Source organism: Phacochoerus africanus, chromosome 4, assembly GCF_016906955.1.
Source record: "Phacochoerus africanus isolate WHEZ1 chromosome 4, ROS_Pafr_v1, whole genome shotgun sequence".
NCBI classification, from domain to species: Eukaryota; Metazoa; Chordata; class Mammalia; order Artiodactyla; family Suidae; genus Phacochoerus; species Phacochoerus africanus.
The window spans coordinates 87,244,182-87,265,591 of record NC_062547.1 but is presented as its reverse complement, the minus strand read 5'-3'; the positions used below and the strand labels follow the sequence as shown (position 1 = coordinate 87,265,591).

General features: G+C 39.5%; 1 protein-coding gene across 1 annotated transcript in view; it reads right to left on the bottom strand.

Moving 5' to 3' along the window:
- The window catches only part of SCAMP1 (secretory carrier membrane protein 1), a 102,756-nt gene that overhangs the window by 67,718 nt on the left and 13,628 nt on the right, over positions 1-21,410 (bottom strand). The window contains exon 2 of the mRNA XM_047778164.1: positions 13,891-13,968. Within this exon, the coding sequence (XP_047634120.1) occupies positions 13,891-13,968 (78 nt within the window). The remainder of the gene's footprint in view (positions 1-13,890; positions 13,969-21,410) is intronic.

Sequence of the window (21,410 nt, the reverse complement as noted above, 5' to 3'; positions counted from 1 at the left end):
TATCATGTCTAGTGAAATAACTCAATGAAAGACAAATAGTGCATGAGTTTCCTTATATGTGGAATCTAAAGGAAAAAAACAAACATAACAAAATAGGAACAGACTCATAAATACAGAGAACAAACGGCTTCCTGCCAGAGGGGAGGGGGATAGAGGGAACAGAGAAACAGGTGAGGGAGATTAAGAGGCACAAACTTTGAGTTACAAAATAAATGAACTAGGGGTATGTACAGTCTGGGGGGGTAGAGTCAATAATTATGTAATACCTTTGTACCGTGACAGGTGGTAACTAATTGTGATGATCATTTAATATCAAATCACTACGCTGTATAACAGGAACTCAATTACTGCTGTAAGTCAATTATACTCCAAAAGCAACAGACTCATAGAAAAAGAGATCAGAGTTGTGATTACCAGAGGTTGGGGGATGGAGAGGGAATTGGATGAAGGTAGCTGAAAGGTACAAACTTCCAGTTATAGGATAAATAAGTATTAGGGATGTTCTGCACAACACGGTAAGTATAATTAATACTTCTACATATTACATACAAAAGAGAGTAAAATCCTCAGAGTTCTCATCACAAGGAAACCTTGATTTTCTACTTCTTTCATTCTGTATCTATATGAGATGATGCATATTCACTAAACTTTGTGGTAATCATTTCATGTAAGTCAAACCATTATGCGATACATCTTAAACTTATACAGTGCCATATATCAATTATATCTCAATACAACTAGAAGAAGAAGAAAGAAAGAAAAAAACAAGGCACAATATGTACACAAAGGAATGCCAGTAAGAACAAGAGCTGTTTTCTTAACGGCAACAATAGAAGCCCAAGTAGAAGGCTCCAAACTGATGAGAGAAAGTAATTACCAATGTTGACCTCTAAATCCAGGGAGATTAGCTACTGAGAACCAAGGGAAAATAACAAATAAAGACCTATTTATAAGTATTAAAAGAGTTGGGAGTTCCCATCGTGGCTCAGTGGTTAAGAAATCTAACTAGGAACCATGAAAGAATATTTGAGATGCAATAAGTAGTAGCTTTCTGCCTCATTGGACACTTCTGAGTATATCTCCTTCATTTTACACTCATCAAAATTGCAGATACAGAAGGAAAGTCAACCCATCTGTAGAAAAATAGACTAGTGCAGCTGGATATACGAGAGTAAGATGAGCTCTTCTCCTCCTGCCCATCCTGAAACAGTGTCTGTCACTGCTGTGACAGCCCCTGGGAAAAGCCTCAAGAATTGAGAAAAGAGCAGAAGGTACAAAGATGGAGACAGAGAAAAAATAAATCTAGACAAGGCAGGAGAACTAGAGAATGACCTCGGGGCAGAGCTCTGGCCACAGCAAGGCTGTGTATCCTTCTTCCATGGTGGATGAAATTTCACCAGTTAGGCATAGACTGTATTTTTAAAATCTACGTGAAAGTTCTCTCTTTTTTTTTTAGGGCTACACCTGCAGCATATGGAGGTTCTCAGGCTAGGGGTCACATCAGAGCTACAGCTGCCAGCCTACCTCAGAGCCACAGCGATGCCAGATCCAAGCCGCATCTACGACCTACCCCACAGCTCACAGCAATGCCAGATCCTTAACCCACTGAGCAAGGCCAGGGATCAAACCTGCAAGTACCTAGTCAGATTCATTTCCACTGCGCCACGACAGGAACTCCAAGAGTTCTAATTCTTTTATACTTTATGTAGTTATTATTTTATATTTTAACACCATTTACATTACTATGTTTGCCTATTTTGTGTGGCTCTGGAGAACTCAAGTAGGACCAATGGTTGTAAGTTATAGGAAGATGTATTTTCACTCAGTGGAATTAAGAACATTGTAACGATCATAGAAATATAATAGTGGATGGATTTTTCTGTCACAGATGAGCTCTCCGCAGTGCAAGTTCCAAAGATGTTTCATTATTAAATAAGATCCTTTCATGGTACAGGAGGTCCGCAAGAATGAAACAATGAATCAAACCAAATATGTTCTCCGTCTTGGTTTTCTTCCATATTCGAAACAGCTATTCAAGAAAATCTCTCCTTGCTATTTCTGACTCTTTCTCTTCTATCTGTGAACCAGTAACATTTCTAAGAATACTCAGGTCTAAAGCAATGTTTCTTAATGTGTTCATCGATTTCATGCATCAGAAAGCCCTGGTGCTTAATGAAAACGCAAACTCTAAGCTTCACTGTGGATATACAGGTTCAAAAACTCAGAAACTGAAAAGAAGGGGTTTGCATTTTTAACAAGGTTACATTTTCAGTAAGCTCCCCAGGGTGACCCTTATATCCCTTTGAGAACTCCCCTCAGAGGCAACAAAGTTTACAGCTCTATAAACCACTGTTGTGTTCTTTCAACCTAATAGAGGGCCTGCCAAAGAAACGTAAAACGAAAACATAAGAAAACGTTTTGCAGCTTCCAGTGACCTTATCAGTCTCTGATTGAGCAGACAAGAACTGACGGTGGCTATGCCTAACACAGATTCCCTTGTTATTCGGGGTGGTGAAAATTAAACATACTACTGTCAGAATCAGGACAAATTGAAGTAATTTCATCAGAATAGATAACTCTTTTTTAAAAAAGCTCTTAGGAGCTCCCTCACAGCTCAGTGGGTTAAGGATCCAGTGTTGACACTGCTGTGGCTCTGGTTACAGCAGCGGCATGGGTTGGATCCCTGACCCAGGAACTTCTGTATGCTCTGGGCCTGGCCAAAAAATAAAATAAAATAAAATGAGACTTTTAATGATGAGAATAACTGGAGGGGGTGGTATGTAATAGGAAGAAAGAAAGGAGGGATATACGAGAATGGGGGTTTCCACGTAGAGAAAGTCACATAATGGAAGAGAGGTGTGGCCAGATGTTTATTCATACGCTTATCAAACAGTCATTGATCAACAACTATGTGCCACAAACCATTACTGACACTTGGGAAACATTAAGGAACAAAACGGGTAAACATCCCTACCCTTGTAGGGAACTCATAGTCTAGCAATAAAAGATCAACAACACCTGCAATAAATACTTTACAGAGTATCTTAGAAGGCAGTAACATGTTATGGAATAACAAAAATTGAACAGGGTAAAGGAGTCATGAGAACAGGTTGAGTAGAAATAACTTGGCCAAGGTGGCTAAGGAAGCCAAAGTGAAGAAGTCAACACAGCAGCTACCTGGAAGAAGACTATTTCAGGCAGAAAGAATGACCAAGGCAAAGATAGGAGAATGGCTGGCCTAAGAAGACGAGGATGCTGGAAAAGAACACACACCGGAAAGAGTGAGGAGATAAGAGTGAGAGATATCAGGGACCAGATTGTACACCACTTTAAGGGCGCTGGGTTTTATTCTGAAGAAAAACAAAAGCTAGTGAAGAGTTCTAAGCAGGAGACTGAACTGCTCAACTTTTTTTTTTTTTTCAAGGGATCACTCTGGCTACTGAATTGAAAATAGTAAAGCTGGAAGGAGGAAGAGAGTAGTCAGAAAACCACCACTGCGGGTATCCAGGCAAGGGATAATGTCAACTCAAGCCATGAGGTGGTGGCTAAGGCATCAGATCTGTATGATTTGTGAGGGAGAGCCAATGGGATTTCCTGACAGAAGTGTGATGGGTAAAGAAATGGAAAGAGTGAAATATCACCAAGGTTTTGGCCTAAGCAAGTAACAGGATAGAAATGAGAACGACTTAAAATGAGCAGGTTTACAAGGAGGGGGCTCAGTTCAGTACTCAACATGCTGAATTTGCAATGTCTAAGATATCCAGGTAGCCGTGTCTACTAAGCAGGGGAATGTATGAATCCGATCCTGTGCTAGAGACTTAGATGTGGCAGTTATCCGCATAAAGAGGGTATTTAAAGCTTTTAGACTGGGTGAAATAACTATTTGAGTGACCATAGATAGAGACGTAAAGGCTAACTCTTGGTACACCCCAATTTTAGGAGTGAAAAGGCAGGGAAAGGAGAGAAGTCAGCAAAGGACATCAAGAAGGAAAACCTTAAGTGCTCTGAAAGCCACGTGAAGAAAATGAGGTAGTGATCAAGTGTCAGTGCTGTGTGTAGATGGAGTAAGGGTAAGACTGGCATTTTACCACTAGATTTAGTGACATGGAAGTCATTGGCTACCTTGACAGGTGTGTTTTGGTGGAGTATTGGGAGCATAAGCCTTTTTGAAGTAACTTTTAAGAGAAAGGACTGAGAGAAAAAAAAAGTAGACAGCGCTTCAGAGGAGTTCTGCAGCATCTGGAGCAGAGACAGTTTTTTAGGGATGGAGATGTGAGAATCCGAGTGGAAAGGGAAATGAAGGTTAAGGTAAAGTTTTGTTACAAAGTTACAATAATCAAGATGGTATGGAACTGGCATATGGATAAAGATCAACAGAATAGAATTTAGAGTTCAAAAATAAACCCCAATATTAACCATCAATTGATTTTCATCAAGAGTGTCAAAACAATCCAATGAAGAAAGAATAGTCTTCTCGATAGATGGTATTGGAATGAGTGGATACCCACATGCAAAAGAAAAAAGTTAGATACCTATCTCATACCATTCATGAAAATTAAGTCAAAATGATCATAAACTTGAAAGTAGACACTAAAACTTTACAACTCTTAGAAGAAAACTGAGGAGTAAATTTTTATGACTTTGAATTAGGTAATGCCTTCTTAGATAAGACACCAAAAACAGAAGGAACCAAAGAAAAAACAGACAAATTTTACATCAAAATTTAAAACTTTTGTATATTAAACAACAGCTATCAAGAAAATGAAAAGATAACACACAGAATAGGAGAAAATACTTGAACAATGCAGGGGGCATTAGGAGTGCTGACCCCCCCACACAGATGAAAATTCACATATAACCATAGTGGAGGGTCTGCACTGGGAATTCAACCAAACTCAGATTGCAGAGTACTGTACTTAGTACACATTTAGTGAAAGAAATTCATGTGTATGTGCACTCACATAGTTCAAACCTGTGTTGTTCAAGGCTGAACTCTATTTGCAAATCACTTACTGATAAGAAAGCTGTATCCAGAAAATGTAACAAACTCTTACAACTCAGTATCAAAAAGAAAATCCAATTTTCTTTTTTTGGCCATACCTATGGCATGCAATAGTTCCCAGACATGAGAGCCTGAGCCATAGCAGTGACCGTGCCAGACACTTAACCCACTAGGCAAAAGGGGAACCCTGAAAATCCTAATTTCAAAATGAGCAAAGAATCTTGACACTTCTCCAAAGACGACATACAAATGGCCAATAAGCACATCAAAAAAATGTTCAATATCATTATCCATCAGGGAAATGAAATCAAAACCACAAGGATATATAGCTCACATCTGCTAGGATGGCTACAGGCAAAAAGTCAGACAGTAACAAGTCTGTGAAGGATGGATGTGAAGAAAGTGGAACCCTTTGACACTACTGATTCGAATATAAAATGGTGCAGCCATTTTTTTAAACAGTCTGGTAGCTCATCAAATGTTAAACATATTATTACCATATGACCCTACAATTCCATTCCTATGTATATATCCAAGAGAAATGAAAACATATGTCCACACAAAAACTAGTACACAAATGTTTAAAGCAGCCCCAATTGGAAACAGACTAAATGCCCATAAACTGAGGAATGGATAAATAAAATGTGGTATAAAGCAATAAGAAGTAATGAAGTACTGATCCATGCCACGACATCTCTGAATCTTGAAAACATTATGCTAACTAAAAGAAACCAGTTGCGCAAGAGCAAATATTTAATGGTTCCATTTATTTATTTTTTATTATCATTATTATTTTAGGGCCACACTCGCAGCATATGGAAGTTCCCAGGCTAGGGGTTGAATTGGAGCTGCAGATGTGAGCCTATGCCACAGCCGCAGCAATGCAGGATCCAAGCCATATCTGCAACCTACACCATAGCTTACGGCAGTGCTGGATCCTTAACCCACTGAGAGAGGCCAGGGATCAAGCCTGTGTTCTCCTGGATGCTAGTCAGATTTGTTAACCACTGAGCCATGGCGGGAACTCCTAATGATCCCATTTATATAAAATGTTCAGAACAGGCAAATCTATAGAAATTAAATCAGTACTGGACTATGGCTGGAGAGCGACAGGGAGTGTGAGGTAACTGATAAGGGATGCGAGGTATCTTTTTTTGGGGGGGAGACAAAAATATTCTGAAGTTGGAATTGGTAATGGTTATACAAATCTATTGCTACACTAAAATCAATTAACTGACACTTTAAATGGGTATATGGTATATTAATTGTATCTAATAAAGCTGTTACATTAATATTAAATTTTTCTGATTTTTTTTTCCCAACATAGAAGAAAACACATGCTTTTATGATGGCATGAATGATCCAGTAGAAAGTGAAAAAGCTAGTCATGTAATAGAGAAGTAATTCAGCAAGGTTCTTAAGTGAACGAACATGGGACCTACTACACACATATAGCAGATGGCTTTAGATAGAAGCACAGGTAGTTCATCTCTGAGTAAAAGGCAGGAGAGCAGAACCTAAGAGTATAAATGCTGGTAGGTAGGTAGGTAGGTGTGATGGTGAAAGGCAGTGGATGTCCCCTACTGGTTGTTTCAGTTTTCTCAGTGAAATCAGAAGCAAAGTCATCAGCTGAGAGTGAGGATGGGGAGAGAGATTTTAATGATAGGGAGAGAGAAGAAGAGATTAGACACATAACTAGGACATTCAGTACAATTTAGAACGAAGCATGAACGAAAAGTGAGACCATCCAGTATGGTTCTGTGTGTGTCTCCATATTTAGCTACAAGGGAAAGGGCAGAGAGTAGACAGAGTTGTTTAACCAGTGCTTGGCTTTTAGCCAAGAGATGAAGTCAAGGAAGGAGAGGGGAAGGCAAAGGAGTTGAGAGTGCATGCAAGAGAGTGATTTTAACGACTCAGTGTGGAATTTAAGCTGAGAGGCGAGAGTAAGATGTGCATAAATGGCAGTGATGTAGTAGGATCAACAAACCAGAGGTCTTGGTAGAGCTGAAAGACGTGTTAAAACTGAGAAATCAAGAGAGCAACTAAAAGGACACAAGAGATGGGAGTGTGTGACTTGAGATGACATGGAAGACAAAAATCAATGCAAGAGATGAGGTCCAGGCACTGAAAGGCAGGATGCCGGCAAGATCAACCCAAAGAACTCAAAAAAGGGATAGTGTTAGAAACAGTAATAGTGAACCAAGAGCTAAAATTAAGAAATGAAAAAAAGAGAGAAATTAAACAAGTAATTCAGGGATCAGTAGATGACAGTCACAATGAGTTGCGGTACCCAATTATAATCTGATAACGAGACTCAAATGATGGCATGGAATTTTTCAGACAGGAAGGAGGAAGAATAGGTCTAGAAGCAGCAACTAGAAATAAGGATGATATCTACCTCAATTTTATGCCCAGGTGCCTGAGATCTGTGAGAGAAAAAGCAACTAGCTGTGGGGAAAGTTATAGGGGAGACAGTGTCCCCATAAAAAGGACAGTTTCCAGAGAACAAAGGACAAAACAATTAGAGAAAAAGATAAAGATACAGGGGACTTTGATGAAACTGTACGCTGACTTCCAGAGAGCAGAATGGAAAGTTTCAGGAGTTACGGAAACAGAAGGGCTCAGAAGAAGTAATATGCAGAGCATCATGCAGATTCAAATCCAAGAATAAGAAGGAGTCTGGGGCTTCTGTTACAGAATGGCATAAACGGGAATCCAGGGCATAATGAAATGAGTCCCAATACGCTTAAGGCAGTCAAGAGTTGAGGGCAGGGAGGGATAGGTGTCGTGGGGGCTCCACTTCAATCCTTTTACACAGGCATGAAGAGATATGAGGTAATACAATCTTAATCCTAATGTGCCATCTTATTCCCAGTGTGGTGCACAGGCCCTCAGTGAACCTCAACACTTCTCCCCTCTGGTGTTCCTGTCTTGTAATAATTTCCTCTTCTTGAGTGCACGTAGGACTGCAGCATGCTTCTTATCAACAGAACATGGTAAAAGTGCTGTAGCATAGGTTACATTATGTAAAACTCCATCTTAGAAGACCATCTATGAGAGACTCTCTGCAAAGTCTCTGAAATAAGTGTCCATGACGGGGAAGCCCACGTGGCAAGAAGCCATGCAGCCTCTAGGAACTGTGGACAGCACCAATGACCTAAGGGCAGTCTCCAGCTGATAGCAGCTAAAAGGATATGAACTCTACCAACCACCTGAACAAGCTTGCAAGCAGATTCTTCCCCAATCAACCTTCGGATGATAACACGTTGATCACAGCCTTGTGCAACCCTAAATGAATGACTCAGTTAAGCTGTGCCCAAACTCCTGACCTACAGAAATGGTGAAATAATAATGTGCTTTCTCAAGCTGCTTCGTTTGTGCTTATTTATGACACAGCAATATTAAAGTGAATATACCTAGCATGGAAGGTTCATCTTGACCCACTGAAGAAGGTAAGATAACCTAGGGAAGCCAGGCATTAGGACCACACACAGTCTCTCCTTACTCCATTCAATGACCAATAAAAGGCCTAGGGGAGGTGGTCACAGTCGGGGTGGGTGCTGGAAAGTAGATGATTCGGCTGGAGCAAATGGCACATCAGAGAGGGTAAGACTAAAAAGACAGTCTAGGGGAAAAGTCTAAGGAGACTTTCTACTTAATTTTTCTGTAAACATAACTACTGTAAAAATAAAGTCTATTGAAAAAATTAAAATAAAATAGTGTGAGGCCAAATCATGGAGGGCCCCACATGGCACACTACTAAGTAGGCAATACATAATCAATGTACACATTTCTTTCTTTCTTTTTCTTTTTTGTCTCTCTTCCTTTTCTAGGGCCACTCCCACAGCATATGGAGGTTCCCAGGCTAGGGGTCTAATCAGAGCTGTAGCCACTGGCCTATGCCAGAGCCACAGCAATGTGGGATCTGAGCCATGTCTACAACCTACACCACAGCTCACGGCAACGCCGGATTCTTAACCCACTGAGCGAGGCCAGGGATCAAACCCACAACCTCATGGTTCCTAGTCGGATTCGTTAACTACTGTGCCACGATGGGAACTCCAATGTACACATTTCTAAGGAGAGAAGACCTAATCTGAACTCTGCCTTAAAACATAATTCTAAAAAAAAATGATTTGAAGAAGAGAAACCGGAGACAGGGAAGTAGATAGGCCACTGTGTTATCTCACATGAGTACCTGAATTGGGACAGTTTAGTAGGAATGAAAAGGACAGTCCGGTAATATCTGCTGGAGGTGTAAGTGACAGGATGTGGCCACTGATTAGATGTGGGAAAGGAAGCTATGTGAGTCAAAGAGGACTCAAGCACTTCCAGCCAATAACACTGGAAGGACAGAAGGCAATAGTTACCATTAAATGAGACTAGAAACAAAGAAGATTGGTTCCAGGAGGGACAGACAAGACGGTGAGACACAAAGGAGAAAGGAAAAGGTTAAAAAGAAAAAGAAAAAAGAGGGGAGTTCCCATCGTGGCGCAGTGGTTAACGAATGCGACTGGGAACCATGAGGTTGCGGGTTCCATCCCTGCCCTTGCTCAGTGGGTTGACGATCTGGCATTGCCGTGAGCTGTGGTGTAGGTCGCAGACTCGGCTTGGATCCAGCATTGCTGTGGCTCTGGTGTAGGCCAGTGGCTACAGCTCCAATTAGACCCCTAGCCTGGGAACCTCCATATGCCATGGGAGCGGCCCTAGAAAATGCAAAAAAAAAAAAAAAAAAAAAAAGAAAGAAAAAAGAAATGCATTTCAAGAAAAAATAGACAGGTATGACAATACAGAATTGCATTTGTGGTATAAAGTTAGGTAAACTACTGTGTACAATTACTTCCAGGCAGTGCCTGGAGCTAAGAGCTTTCTCCATTTTCAAAAGCGACAGTGACATTAGAAATTATTTAACTCAACATCTTCCTCTCTGCCTTCACTACTACTCATTAAAAATGCCCAAAGAGGTTTGTCCAAAGGCACCAACTCATTAGTGGCGGGGCCTAGATTAGAATCCAGGTCTTAGGATCTCAATCTACTCCATGTCCTGAATCGACTTAGAGGAGTTCTTACTTACATACATCAACTACCTATGTCCTTTATGGTCAGAAACCACCACCTGAGCACGCCCATACTTGGGATTTTCTTCTCTGGCTGCTTCTGCAGATCTTGCTGCTTTATGTGACAACAGAAAGCATATGTGTCAACAACTAGCAGAACAGAAAAGGAATAAAGCAGCCTATTCCTGAAGAAATAATATGACAGTAAACCCAGTCCTGAGAAATGTGACTATGGATGTTACTGACAGCACCACACTTCTCCCACACACGTGGGTCTCCCTGTCCCTCCACCCCAAACCCCCGCCCCCCACCCCGGAAGAAATCCTGCCTGAAGCTCTGAATGCCATTACTGGTGGCTCAAACTGGTGAGAATCAAGCTGCAGGAGGCAGTTTAAACGGTTGCCTAACTGAAAAGGAAAACATTCCCCCAGAAATGCATACCATTGCTCAAGGGTGAGGTAATTCTTCTAGTAATTTATGCTTTCGGTTTTAGAGAGCAGGCCAGGGAACGTACCCAGGGTGCTCAACATAATTCTGGTAGTAAAAGGCATTTTGAGTTCAAACAAATAGCAATTATTTCATAATCAAAGACCACCATCCATTTTATAGCACATCTCAATTGAGACCCCGTTTTAAGTGCTGAAGAGGCTCCATTCTACTGCCAACCGACTTAGTCTATACTAGATGGCATTTTATGAAGACTCCTTCCTCTGAATTTATAATACCAAATGAATTAATACGTAAATTAATAAAATTATTTAAATACTCACTGGTTGCCTTCCTTAAAGGTTCCATTCAAATAGAAAACTAAGTATAAAAGGAAATCTAATATAAAAATAAAAACAGGAGTTCCCATGGTGGCTCAGTGGTTAATGAACCTGACTAGTTAGTATCCACAAGTTTTCGGGTTCGACCATGGCCTTGTTCAGTGGGTTAAGGGTCTGGTGTTGCCGTGAGCTGTGGTGTAGGTCACAGACGCAGCTTGGATCCCATGTTGCTGTGGCCGTGGTGTAGGCTGGCAGCCACAGCTTCAAATCAACCCCTAGCCTGGGGAACTCCATGTGCCATAGGTGCAGCCCTCAAAAGACAAAAACAAAAAAATAAAAAATAAAAACATAGCAACACAGGATCTTGGTTACACACTCATTCTGCTGAAGGATCTTCCTACTTGACCTCAAGTAGGTCACCACACCCTTATGCAACAATGCAGAAGCTTCATTTTCATAAATATTTTTCTAAGACAAATATGGATACAAACAATCAACTAAAACGGTATTTTGGACCAAGTTCTAACATAGCACTTAAATCAATTACCCAAGTACATCTGCGCTGTTTTGGAAAACAGGCACAGCCGCAAAAAAAGCGGGGGCGGGGGGGGGGACAAATTTCTGAAATCATACATATAGCAAACAAAAGAATTTTGAATTTTAAAATTATCTCATGCATATTTTCCACCATGTAAAAACTTCAGTGGAAAATGCATAAATGCTCTCAAACAATCATTTTCCCGGTTCTGACACTGTATCACTGCTCACTGAAATCTAAGAGAAATGCCCATTGTAAATTGGCTTGTCAGTATCCCCCTAGCTACTCTCTTTCAAAAAAACCTTTCTTTGACTATAAAGTTTCAATACTTAGAGCCACATATTTACATTTTTGTTTTATTTTTCCTGGATATATCTTCTTTGCATAAGTTTTTAAATCCAAAATAGGTGAGAAATTTTCCACAGACCAGGACTACATCTTCTATTTCTTAGGCATCTCTCTCTCAAGACAGCACTACCAAAGTGGAAAAGGCAAAAGCTTTATTAAAAACAGGTGAGTTACGTAAACCAGTTCTGCCACTTACTTAACTAGATAACCTGTCTCAGATTCTTTGCCAGTCAAATGGAAACAAAAACATCCCTCTTCTTTTGGCTGCAACCACAGCATTATGGAAGTTCCCAGGCCAGGGATCAAATCTGAGCCACAGTTGTGCCAGCTGGATCCTTAACTCACTGCACTGGCCTGGGGATCAAATCTGCTGCTGCAGAGACAATGCCAGATCCTTAACCACAAGAGAACTCTCTCCATTTTGAATGATGTTATATGAATTTGATAAGATTGAGTTCCCCTCGTGGCTTAGCAGAAACGAATCTTGACTAGTATCCATGAGGACACAGGTTTGATCCCTGGCCTCGCTCAGTGGGTTAAAGATCCAGCGTTGCCACTAGCTGTGGTGTAGGTTGCAGATGTGGCTCAGATCTGGCGAGACTGTGGCGTAGGCCAGCGACTGCAGCTCCGATTCAACCCCGAGCCTGAGAACCTCACATGCCACAAGTGCAGCCCTAAAAAGACCAAAAAAAAAGAATTTGATAAGTAAAGCACATGGCACAAAGCAGACATCTTGTTGAGAGACACAACTCCTACTAAAAGAATCATCTAAAGCTGCTACTGTAGAAAAGTTTTAAACATTTTTTTGCTGGTAAAATCTTTCAAAAAGTTGTAAAAACCTCTTTTAATCTTTACCAGCAAACTTTAACAAGTCTTGTTCCCATCTCCAGTCCCCAGAAATCACGTTAGAAAAACTACACGTAGTAGAATAAAATACACCAGGCTCTTCTTCTTCTCCCTTTCGGCTCCTCCCAAATTGCAATCTCATACATTTCACGCTTTATTCTAAGGTTGGGCCATATGACACTGCCATTTATACATGTCAAACCTGGTCCACTTATTGGCCATTTCACAGGGTTAAATCTGAAATTTACACATTCAATGAACACGTAATGATTCTAGCCTGGGTGGTTGCAGTTGCTCCACAGAAACTGAGGCTGCTAAATGAGGGCTTTGACGTAAAGTGAAATTTAAAAGTTCACTCTTATTTCAGTGCATTTACTTTATACAAAGCTCTTCCTCAAGCTAAAAAAAAATTAATATATCTTGAAGAAATTTTCTAGGCTATGACAAACGCACATTAGGATGAGACAATCAAGTAAAAGATCATTGTACTAACATGTAAATCCGAGCATATAACTGAAGAACCCCACTATCTTTAAGGGCATGACTAACATTTCAAGAGCCAGTAACATTTAAAATTAGGGGCCTCATAAGCGTGATATTTAAGCCAAAGACTCAAATATAGGAGACAAACTTATTTCACAGGAATTTGAGGGGGGAATTCTCAACAGAACCTACGCTCGGTAATCCTCAAAACTGCGCACAATAAAATCATCACAAGGACTAAAGCAAAACCAAAACTGACCTGTGAGAGATCAGGACTTTAATAGGTACTCCCAGGTACTTCTAATATGCACTCAGGGCACAAAACCTTGTTCAATGAAGTTGTTGTTGTTTTCAGATCCTCTCATTTTACAAATCAAGGCTAAAATTTAAGAATATGCTCCTTGGCCAAGTCAAGTTCCAGGGGGTTCTAGGCTACGAGGTTAAGGCTGGTCCTATTCAGAATCACTGAACTGAAATGACAATCACACAAATACTCTTGGTACAGTTCCATACCTAGGTCTCCCTTTGGAAGAAAAAACATCACCCCTTATTACCATGAAAACAACATATGTACCAAAAACCACTTCCCTCTCCTGTTAAATAGAACTGTGGCATTATTAACACATTGGAAGGGTTTATTAGCAATTTAATTTGTAGAACCATCATGGTAATTGTCAACATATTCCTTCCTGTTTCAAAAAAATGAACTTGCTAAATTCTAAATAAAACACTAACAGCCTGTTTTATATAAATATAACCCATCAACTAAAAAGAAACCGTAATTGAAATATAAATCCAATTTAATTTCTATGTTAATATTTAAAGTAGTCCAATTAAGGAGAGTCTTACTGTTCTGGAATCCGAGAATGGATTGTACTCATCAAGTCCTGGTGGGACATTTCTGGTCACTTGTGTAACTGATGGGTCCTGGAATAAAATTTGAAGGCGAAAAGAAGATTATCTTTTAAGAAACAATTTTGATATTTACAAAGCAATTGCTTTATCTGTACTTTTGGTCACCCAGCAAAGCTAAGAGGAAAACAGAGAAGATTATCAGATTTACTTGGTCCCATTTCCACCAAGTTGAAACTTGAACCCAGAGTCCTCACATCCTCAAAGAAAAACAAATGAAAACTGGGTTAGATGCAAATCAGCTGCTAGCTATTATTTAAAGAATGGAAATAGATCACCTCTTAACAGCTGTGTGGAACCAACTGCACAGGGCATTGTAGCAAACCTTCAGTAAACCCATCCTCTTCTTTGGGCTCCACAAAGAGTTTGCACCTCCCCTCATTTTTGAAATAATATCTTCAGTTTTCCCTACTGCAGATTTAGCTACCACATTACAAATCAATGTCATGTACAGGCAACATCTAGAGCATTCAAGATTAAGTACCTCTTACTTATTTTATTCGGCCATAGTATTTTCCCTTGTCTATAGTTTGTTGTTCCACAGGATCCTGGACTGATTCCCTCTTCCAAGTATAATATATTACCACATTATCCCACCTTCTCAAATCTTAGTATGAGGTGTTCATATAAAGAACTAAATAACAAAATCCAAGTTATTCTATTCCTCTTGATTGTGAATGTAAGACACAAATACAATGGACATCCCAACAAAATCAGCTACATAAGTAATGTGAAAGGCATTTACAAACCATATGTACAGCCCAACCAACCTTCACATCCCTAGTCACAAACTTTGGCATTCACGAGAATCAAATAAAACGCAGAGTGCCGAAGCCTGCTCCCACGGTTTGGAGTGAGGGCTGAGAATCTGTATTTCTCACACAGGTGATGCTGCTGATCTGGGGACCACTGTTCTCATGTCTACACTGACTAATCTTATTACTCGCCTCCTCCAATCCCTCTCTTCTGTCCCTCATCCATTTCAGAATTTTAGAGACTCTCAACTATAAAATAAAAATTCCTCAAAATGAGATACCAGGCATCTATCTAGCCCAGCCCCTGCCTACCTTTCCAGCCTTATCAACTCTCTCCTAACCATCTCACCTTGCCAGATCCTTCTCCCTCAACCAAATGAAACAAGCTGCTATATAAGAAGCCTAGAGCTTAGCAAGAAGCAAGTGCTAAGAATAAATTAAAAGTACACCACTGATGAAAAAGAAAGACTTTAGGCTTGCTCAACAACAAAATGGGAAGGAGGGAATGAAATCACTTCACTTTCCAATGTTACCCTCCCAAATTTATTCAAAAATGTGAGGAGTAGGAAGATTATCAAGGGGGGAATATATGCTTCGGGGTTGGGGGGGAGAGAATTAATACAAACGTGGCTATTTTAGTCAAAATTTTCAAGTTGACATTATTGTACTTATATTTAGAAGAGGGTTCAGGGTCAAGAAGTGCAAGCTTTGCAAATTCAGATGGTCCAGCTTCAGTATCAACACTCAGCCCACCACTACCCACAAAACCAGGTGCCCTGTGAATCCTAAAACATCATATGCTCCCTTGGCATTGCTTCCTCTGGCAGTACTACTCTCCCAGGCAGGGTGGGCATGGCAAGCTCCGCCTCTCCCTTAAAGATTCAGTCCAAAGACTATCTCATATGCTAACCAATAATCTTCCTGATACACAACTCACTCCATGCCAATCTCAGTGCTCCCACAGAACTTGGTATTTATCTCTATCCACGTTTATTTCACTGGACCAGGATGACCTTCATGCAAGTCTTGTTTCCCAAATTAGACTGTGACATCTTTGAATACAAGATAGAGGTAAATAGGTCTTTTTTATTTAATCATACATGTGAGGTAACACTCTTATTTCTTGAATAATTATTATTACCACCTCTAGGAGAAAAAGTCCAGAATCTTTATCCAAGATAGCAGCCGCAGTGATAACCAAAAAATACTTTCTAAAAATAAATCAGCATAAATGTAAAGTTAATTCAAAAATGTAACTGAAAAGATGTTTAATCTCACTCACAAGAAGAAAACACTCATTAAAACTACAGATGCCCCTTCAACAATGCAGGAGTTAGAAGCACCAATCTTTGGTCCAGTCAAAAACCCCTGTATAACTTATGGTTGTCACTCCCTATATTCTGTATCCATGATTCTGCACCCACAGATTCAAGCAACCACAAATTGTATAGTACGATAATACTTACTACTGAAAAAAATCCACAGGTAAGTGAAACCACAAAGTTCAAACCTATGTTGTTCAGAGTCAACTGCACGCTGATGTCACCATTTCTCACCTACTAGGTGAGCAAAACTCCCAAAGTCTGACATACTCTATAAGGAAATAAGGATTCTCATACATTACTAATAGGAACAGAAATTGTTACAACCTCTTTGGAGAGAAAGTTGGCAAATGCTAGCAAAATTAAGTATGTTGCAGGTCTGGGGAGGACTCTTCATGTCTACACTGATTAATCTTGTTACTCGCCTCCTCCAATCCCTCTCCTCTGTTCCTCATCCATTTCAGATTTTTAGAGACTCTCAACTAGAAAAGAAAAATTCCTCAAAATGAGATGCTAGGCATCTGACTATCTAGCCCAGACCCTGCCTACCCTTGCAGCCTTAGCAACTCTCTCGTAACCATCTCACCTGGCCAGATCCTTCTCCCACCTCTAGTGGGGGAAAATGGCATGAGGAGATCTACACATTGCTATAGAATGAGTGAAAAAGTAAGGCGCATAACAGTGTAAATCTATGTGGCCTTTTATCCACATGAATGTGTTTGCTTATTTTTATTTAAAAAAAGAATAAACCAAAAACAAAACCAAAACATGATTGCCTATAGGGAGAGGAAGAGAACAGTGAGCAGAAGCAGAATCTTGGAAGCTAGACTTCTCAGAATGTACCCTGTTTTACAGTTTTTTCTTTGGAACCATAAAAATGTTTTTTCATAATTACAGAAGAAAACTAACCCAAAAAGAAAAGGGGGGGAGGCAAAATACTGGGTCAGAAAGATGAATTCTGCTTAGCCAACATTCGTGCCATCAATGTTATTCTTTTGATGGTACTTAAGTGCAATGAGTCCCAACTCTCATCCTACAACTATCCATATAACAAGTGTCCTGAAACTCAAATTCACATTAAATTCTTTTTTTAATCCTACATAAGGTATAACTCTTACGTATAACAATGAAATCATTCTTCCAATTTTCTACTTTTGACTACAATAGCTAAAATGACTTGTTTCCTTCTAGATTCTAGAAAAGTTTAATCCAGGCTAAAAGTGAACTGGCATGTTTGTCAAAATCATTGTCTCAAGCGAACTGAGTTCACTTCTGGTCCGTCTGCAGTTTCTCCTAATGCAGTACGAGGTGACCAAGTAGTAGTGGATGTTCAGGATATGTCAAGAATGATTTCAGAAAATAAAGACCTGGTATCTCTGAATTACCACATAATTAACATTTCAAATTAGTCTTAAATGGAAACAGTGTTGAGGAAGCTACAATCTCTAAAATGGGAGAAAAACAACAAAGCAAAATGAATGATTTTTCAATGCCCATTAAGAATCAAGCACTTATTGACATTATTTCCAATCCTTGCCATGAGCCTCCCTGGTGGTTGATATTGTACTAAAATTACCAGCAGCAGCAGCTGACAGTAGTCACAGAAAGAGACAAATAGAAGCTAAGTCATAGGGAGACCAGAAAAGGGGGTACAGAGGCTTATTTTCAGAGCTGGACATGACAAAGCCTGGAAGACCCCCAAAGAAGTGAGTTTATATTGGGTAATAACTAATCAATCTAATTAGAGCCTATTTCTGGAGGCCCCTAAATGTGAGACATAAAGATTGTACTGTAATTCCTAGCAGCAGCAGAAGCTGACTCTTTTCATGGTAAAAACACAAACAGAAGCTAAGCCACAAGAAGACCAGAAAAGGGGGCAGTAGGTTCAGCACCTGAGAACAGCATTTACTAGCGTTGTCACTGAGTCACCAGAGCAAAACAGGGTCAAGAGCTGCTGCTGTTCTAGCTGATGAGGAATGACGCGGTGTTGGAGGCATTTTAAATATATTCCTACAGATTCTCAGAAGGGCCTGGGGATGAGGGGGAAAGGAGAAGTGTAAGAGGGGCCCAAGAGGGAAAAGAGGGTGGCAGAGATCAGCCCCCTAACCTTCGTTTGAACCAGTGGGAATCTCAACTGGTGTATGCTTTATCAATACTCATTTTGCTTGAAAATGACTTCCACTGGCTGCCAGGAAGGAGGTCAAGGGCAGGGAGAGTGGACTGAGGAAACACCTTGTAGCTTTCAGAGACCGGCTCATCACAATTGCAGGCACTGACTCTGTTGGGCTTCCTTCCCTCCCCAAGAATCCAAACAAGAAACCTCCAGCAGCTGAGATAACCTGAGCATGTCTTAAAACCAGAGCAGGTGGAACCAATACCCTTTGCCACTATGTATCCCATTAAAACTACATGTAAAAACAGTTTACTGCCGTTGACTACAGTCAGACAAAATCTTCTGGGTGAGAAAGATTTTAACAAGTATGAATACTTACTGATGCCTAGTGTACAGACTGATCCCAAACATACATACTGATCCAAAACTGCTGCTCAATCACTGCTTCATTTCACCTTCTTCTCCTCTCTTCCATTTTAAAAAATAAGAGGGAGGAGATTACAAATAAAAGTCACGTCCTAATTGATCCTTTAATTTTTCTTAGTGATAGGTATTTCTCCACCATTCGAAAGTGTAAGCCAACTAGACAAAACCTATTTTTTAAACAACCTCTATATGTTTCATCTCTTCCTATCTTTCCTCAGGATTACCCTATTAGTTATCCTTTTCCCTGGTCTGTTCATCTCTCTGCTTCCTCTCAACAGGATGCCTCACAGCTACATTTCAAATCTCAGGCATCTTTAAAATGCAACGAAGAAAAACAAAAACATTCCTTCAATCACAGATCACCTTCAAGCTACCATCAGCCCCCTCTTTCTGTCCACTTCTCCATCTCCCAGCCCACACTCCCTCGCATCCGGCTGCCAAGATTGCTCACATGTGAGCTGCAATAGCCTTCTTACTGTTCCCCCTCCTATGCTATGACCCCTTCCTCAATCTCTTCTTCACAATGAACCTGAATGAGCTTCTCAAAATACAGACTTGCTAGTGTCACACCTACGTATTTTTGTTTTGTTTCTTTCTGTCTTTTGTCTATTTAGGGCTGCACCCATGGCATATGGAGATTCCCAGGCTAGGGATTGAATAGGAGCTGTAGCCACCGGCCTACGATGCCACAGTCACAGGAACGCCAGGTCCAAGCCACGTCTGTGACCTACTCCACAGCTCATGGCAACGCCAGATCCTTAACCCACTGAGTAAGGCCAGGGATCAAACCTGCAACCTCGTGGTTCCTAGTCAGATTCTTTCCACTGCGCCATGATGGGAACTCCACACCTACAGATTTGATTAATGAAGAGAACAAATGTATATTAAGTTTGGTTTATGCTCTCAAAAATCAAAGAGCATATTTCAGGCCTATAAAATTTATAAAACACTTTGGAAATGAACAATGAATAACTGATGAAATTATTTATGAGACAGAGATTGAAAAGATGGATAAATTCTCGCCAACCACATTAAGAGACTGCTAAGGAATTTATACCAGCAATAAACACTGACATTCTTTTATCATATACAGCTAAAGCTTACTACTGTTGTAATATGTTTTTTTCACCCAGACCTGTGCTATATAATGTAGTGGACACCAGCCACATGTAGCTCTTGAAATTTAACTAGTCCAAACTGAAATAAGCTGAAAGTATAAAGCACACACCATGTTTCTGATTTCAAAGCACAAAACAATGTATAGTATCATTAGTAATTGTTACATTGATTGTGTTCAAAGATATTTTGTATATATGGGTTAAATAAAATACTTTATTAAAATTAATTTCACCTGATTTTTTTCCATATGGCTACTACAAAATTTTAAATTACTCTGTGGCACAAATTATACGGCCATTGAACAGTGCTGCTCTAGTCATTATAATTTATTCAAGACTGGCTAATAATTTTGCTTTCATTCATTTGGGCAAATTCACTTACATTAGCAAAAAGGAAAACAACTCAAGACTTAAAACTAAATTTCCTCAAAGTTTTTCAGAATTACAAAAGACGACAAGAGACCTGATGAGAAGCTTCCCAAGTTAATGTTTTTATATAACAGTAGCAAACTTTTGCCATGCTTTTTCACTTTCTTCACTGCTTCACATGAGACACTAGAAAACAATAATTTGAATATTTAAAAAACATTTAGAAAAAAATGAATATTTACAGTTCTATCAAGGAAACCCATAGGAAACTGAAGGAGGCAGAAAGCAAAGATAGATTGAAGGAGAGAGAATTCATCTAGTTCAGCACAAAGACTAAACTCTTTAATCATCTCATGTAATCCTCAGAACACCCCTATGACTTAAGTTCTACATCCTTTCTTTCACTGCTGAGAATATGAGCTCAGAGCTCAGAGATATTTACGTAATTTGCCCCAAGTCATATAGCTAACAAGTGACATCATATGGATTCAATTTCAAATCTGACTCCAAAGACCAAGTCTTCAGAAGGAAAATCTAATAAACAGTACAAAGTTATGTTTCAAACAATATTTCCTCAAAAGAAAAAAGCTGAATTGAACACTGCATTGCTCCATAAAACTTAATTAAAATACTCTTTGGCAGTTCTGCTTAATCCAATCAATATTATACACTAGACTAGGCAACTTGATTAAACAAGAAAAGTCCCAAGCTAGGGGCCCTATCTTCAGAGAGTTAATTTTTTTTTTCTACCATACACTCTCAGAGCTATTATTATCATATGACTTTAAAAGACACTGAAAATTTCAGGGGAGGGGGCCTACAAGAAGCCAGTAAAAATTTCAGCAAGATCGTAAAACAACATTTAGCAAAATGTTTATAACTTATTATAAGAAGTGCTTAATAATCACTATGAATTTTTCAATCATGATTTTAAAAAATTAAGAGTCATTTTCACTGCAAGTCATGACAGTCTTAAGCCTGAAAGGGACCCAAAACTAATTTTTATGGACCCAAGTCAACTCCTTAGTAAATTAAAAACAACCGAAGCAACCTAAAAGTTAACAAGCCACACCTTAAGTTATACCATCACCATCTGTCTCTTTTTCAATACCAGCATTAAGTGTCAAGAAAATAATTATTTCATTATCTAGCCTCTCTTCATTCTAAAGAAAGAATCCTTTGGAAACAAAACTTAATTACCGAACATAACATAATTTGGTGAAAATTTCATTCAGATAATTAATCATCTATGTAAGTGATTTAAATAATATAGAGAGCAAGAAACTTGAGTTTCTTAGCTCATAGTCAAAATGAAATTCAGAAATCTGGTCCTTTCTTTGTTCCACTTTATACT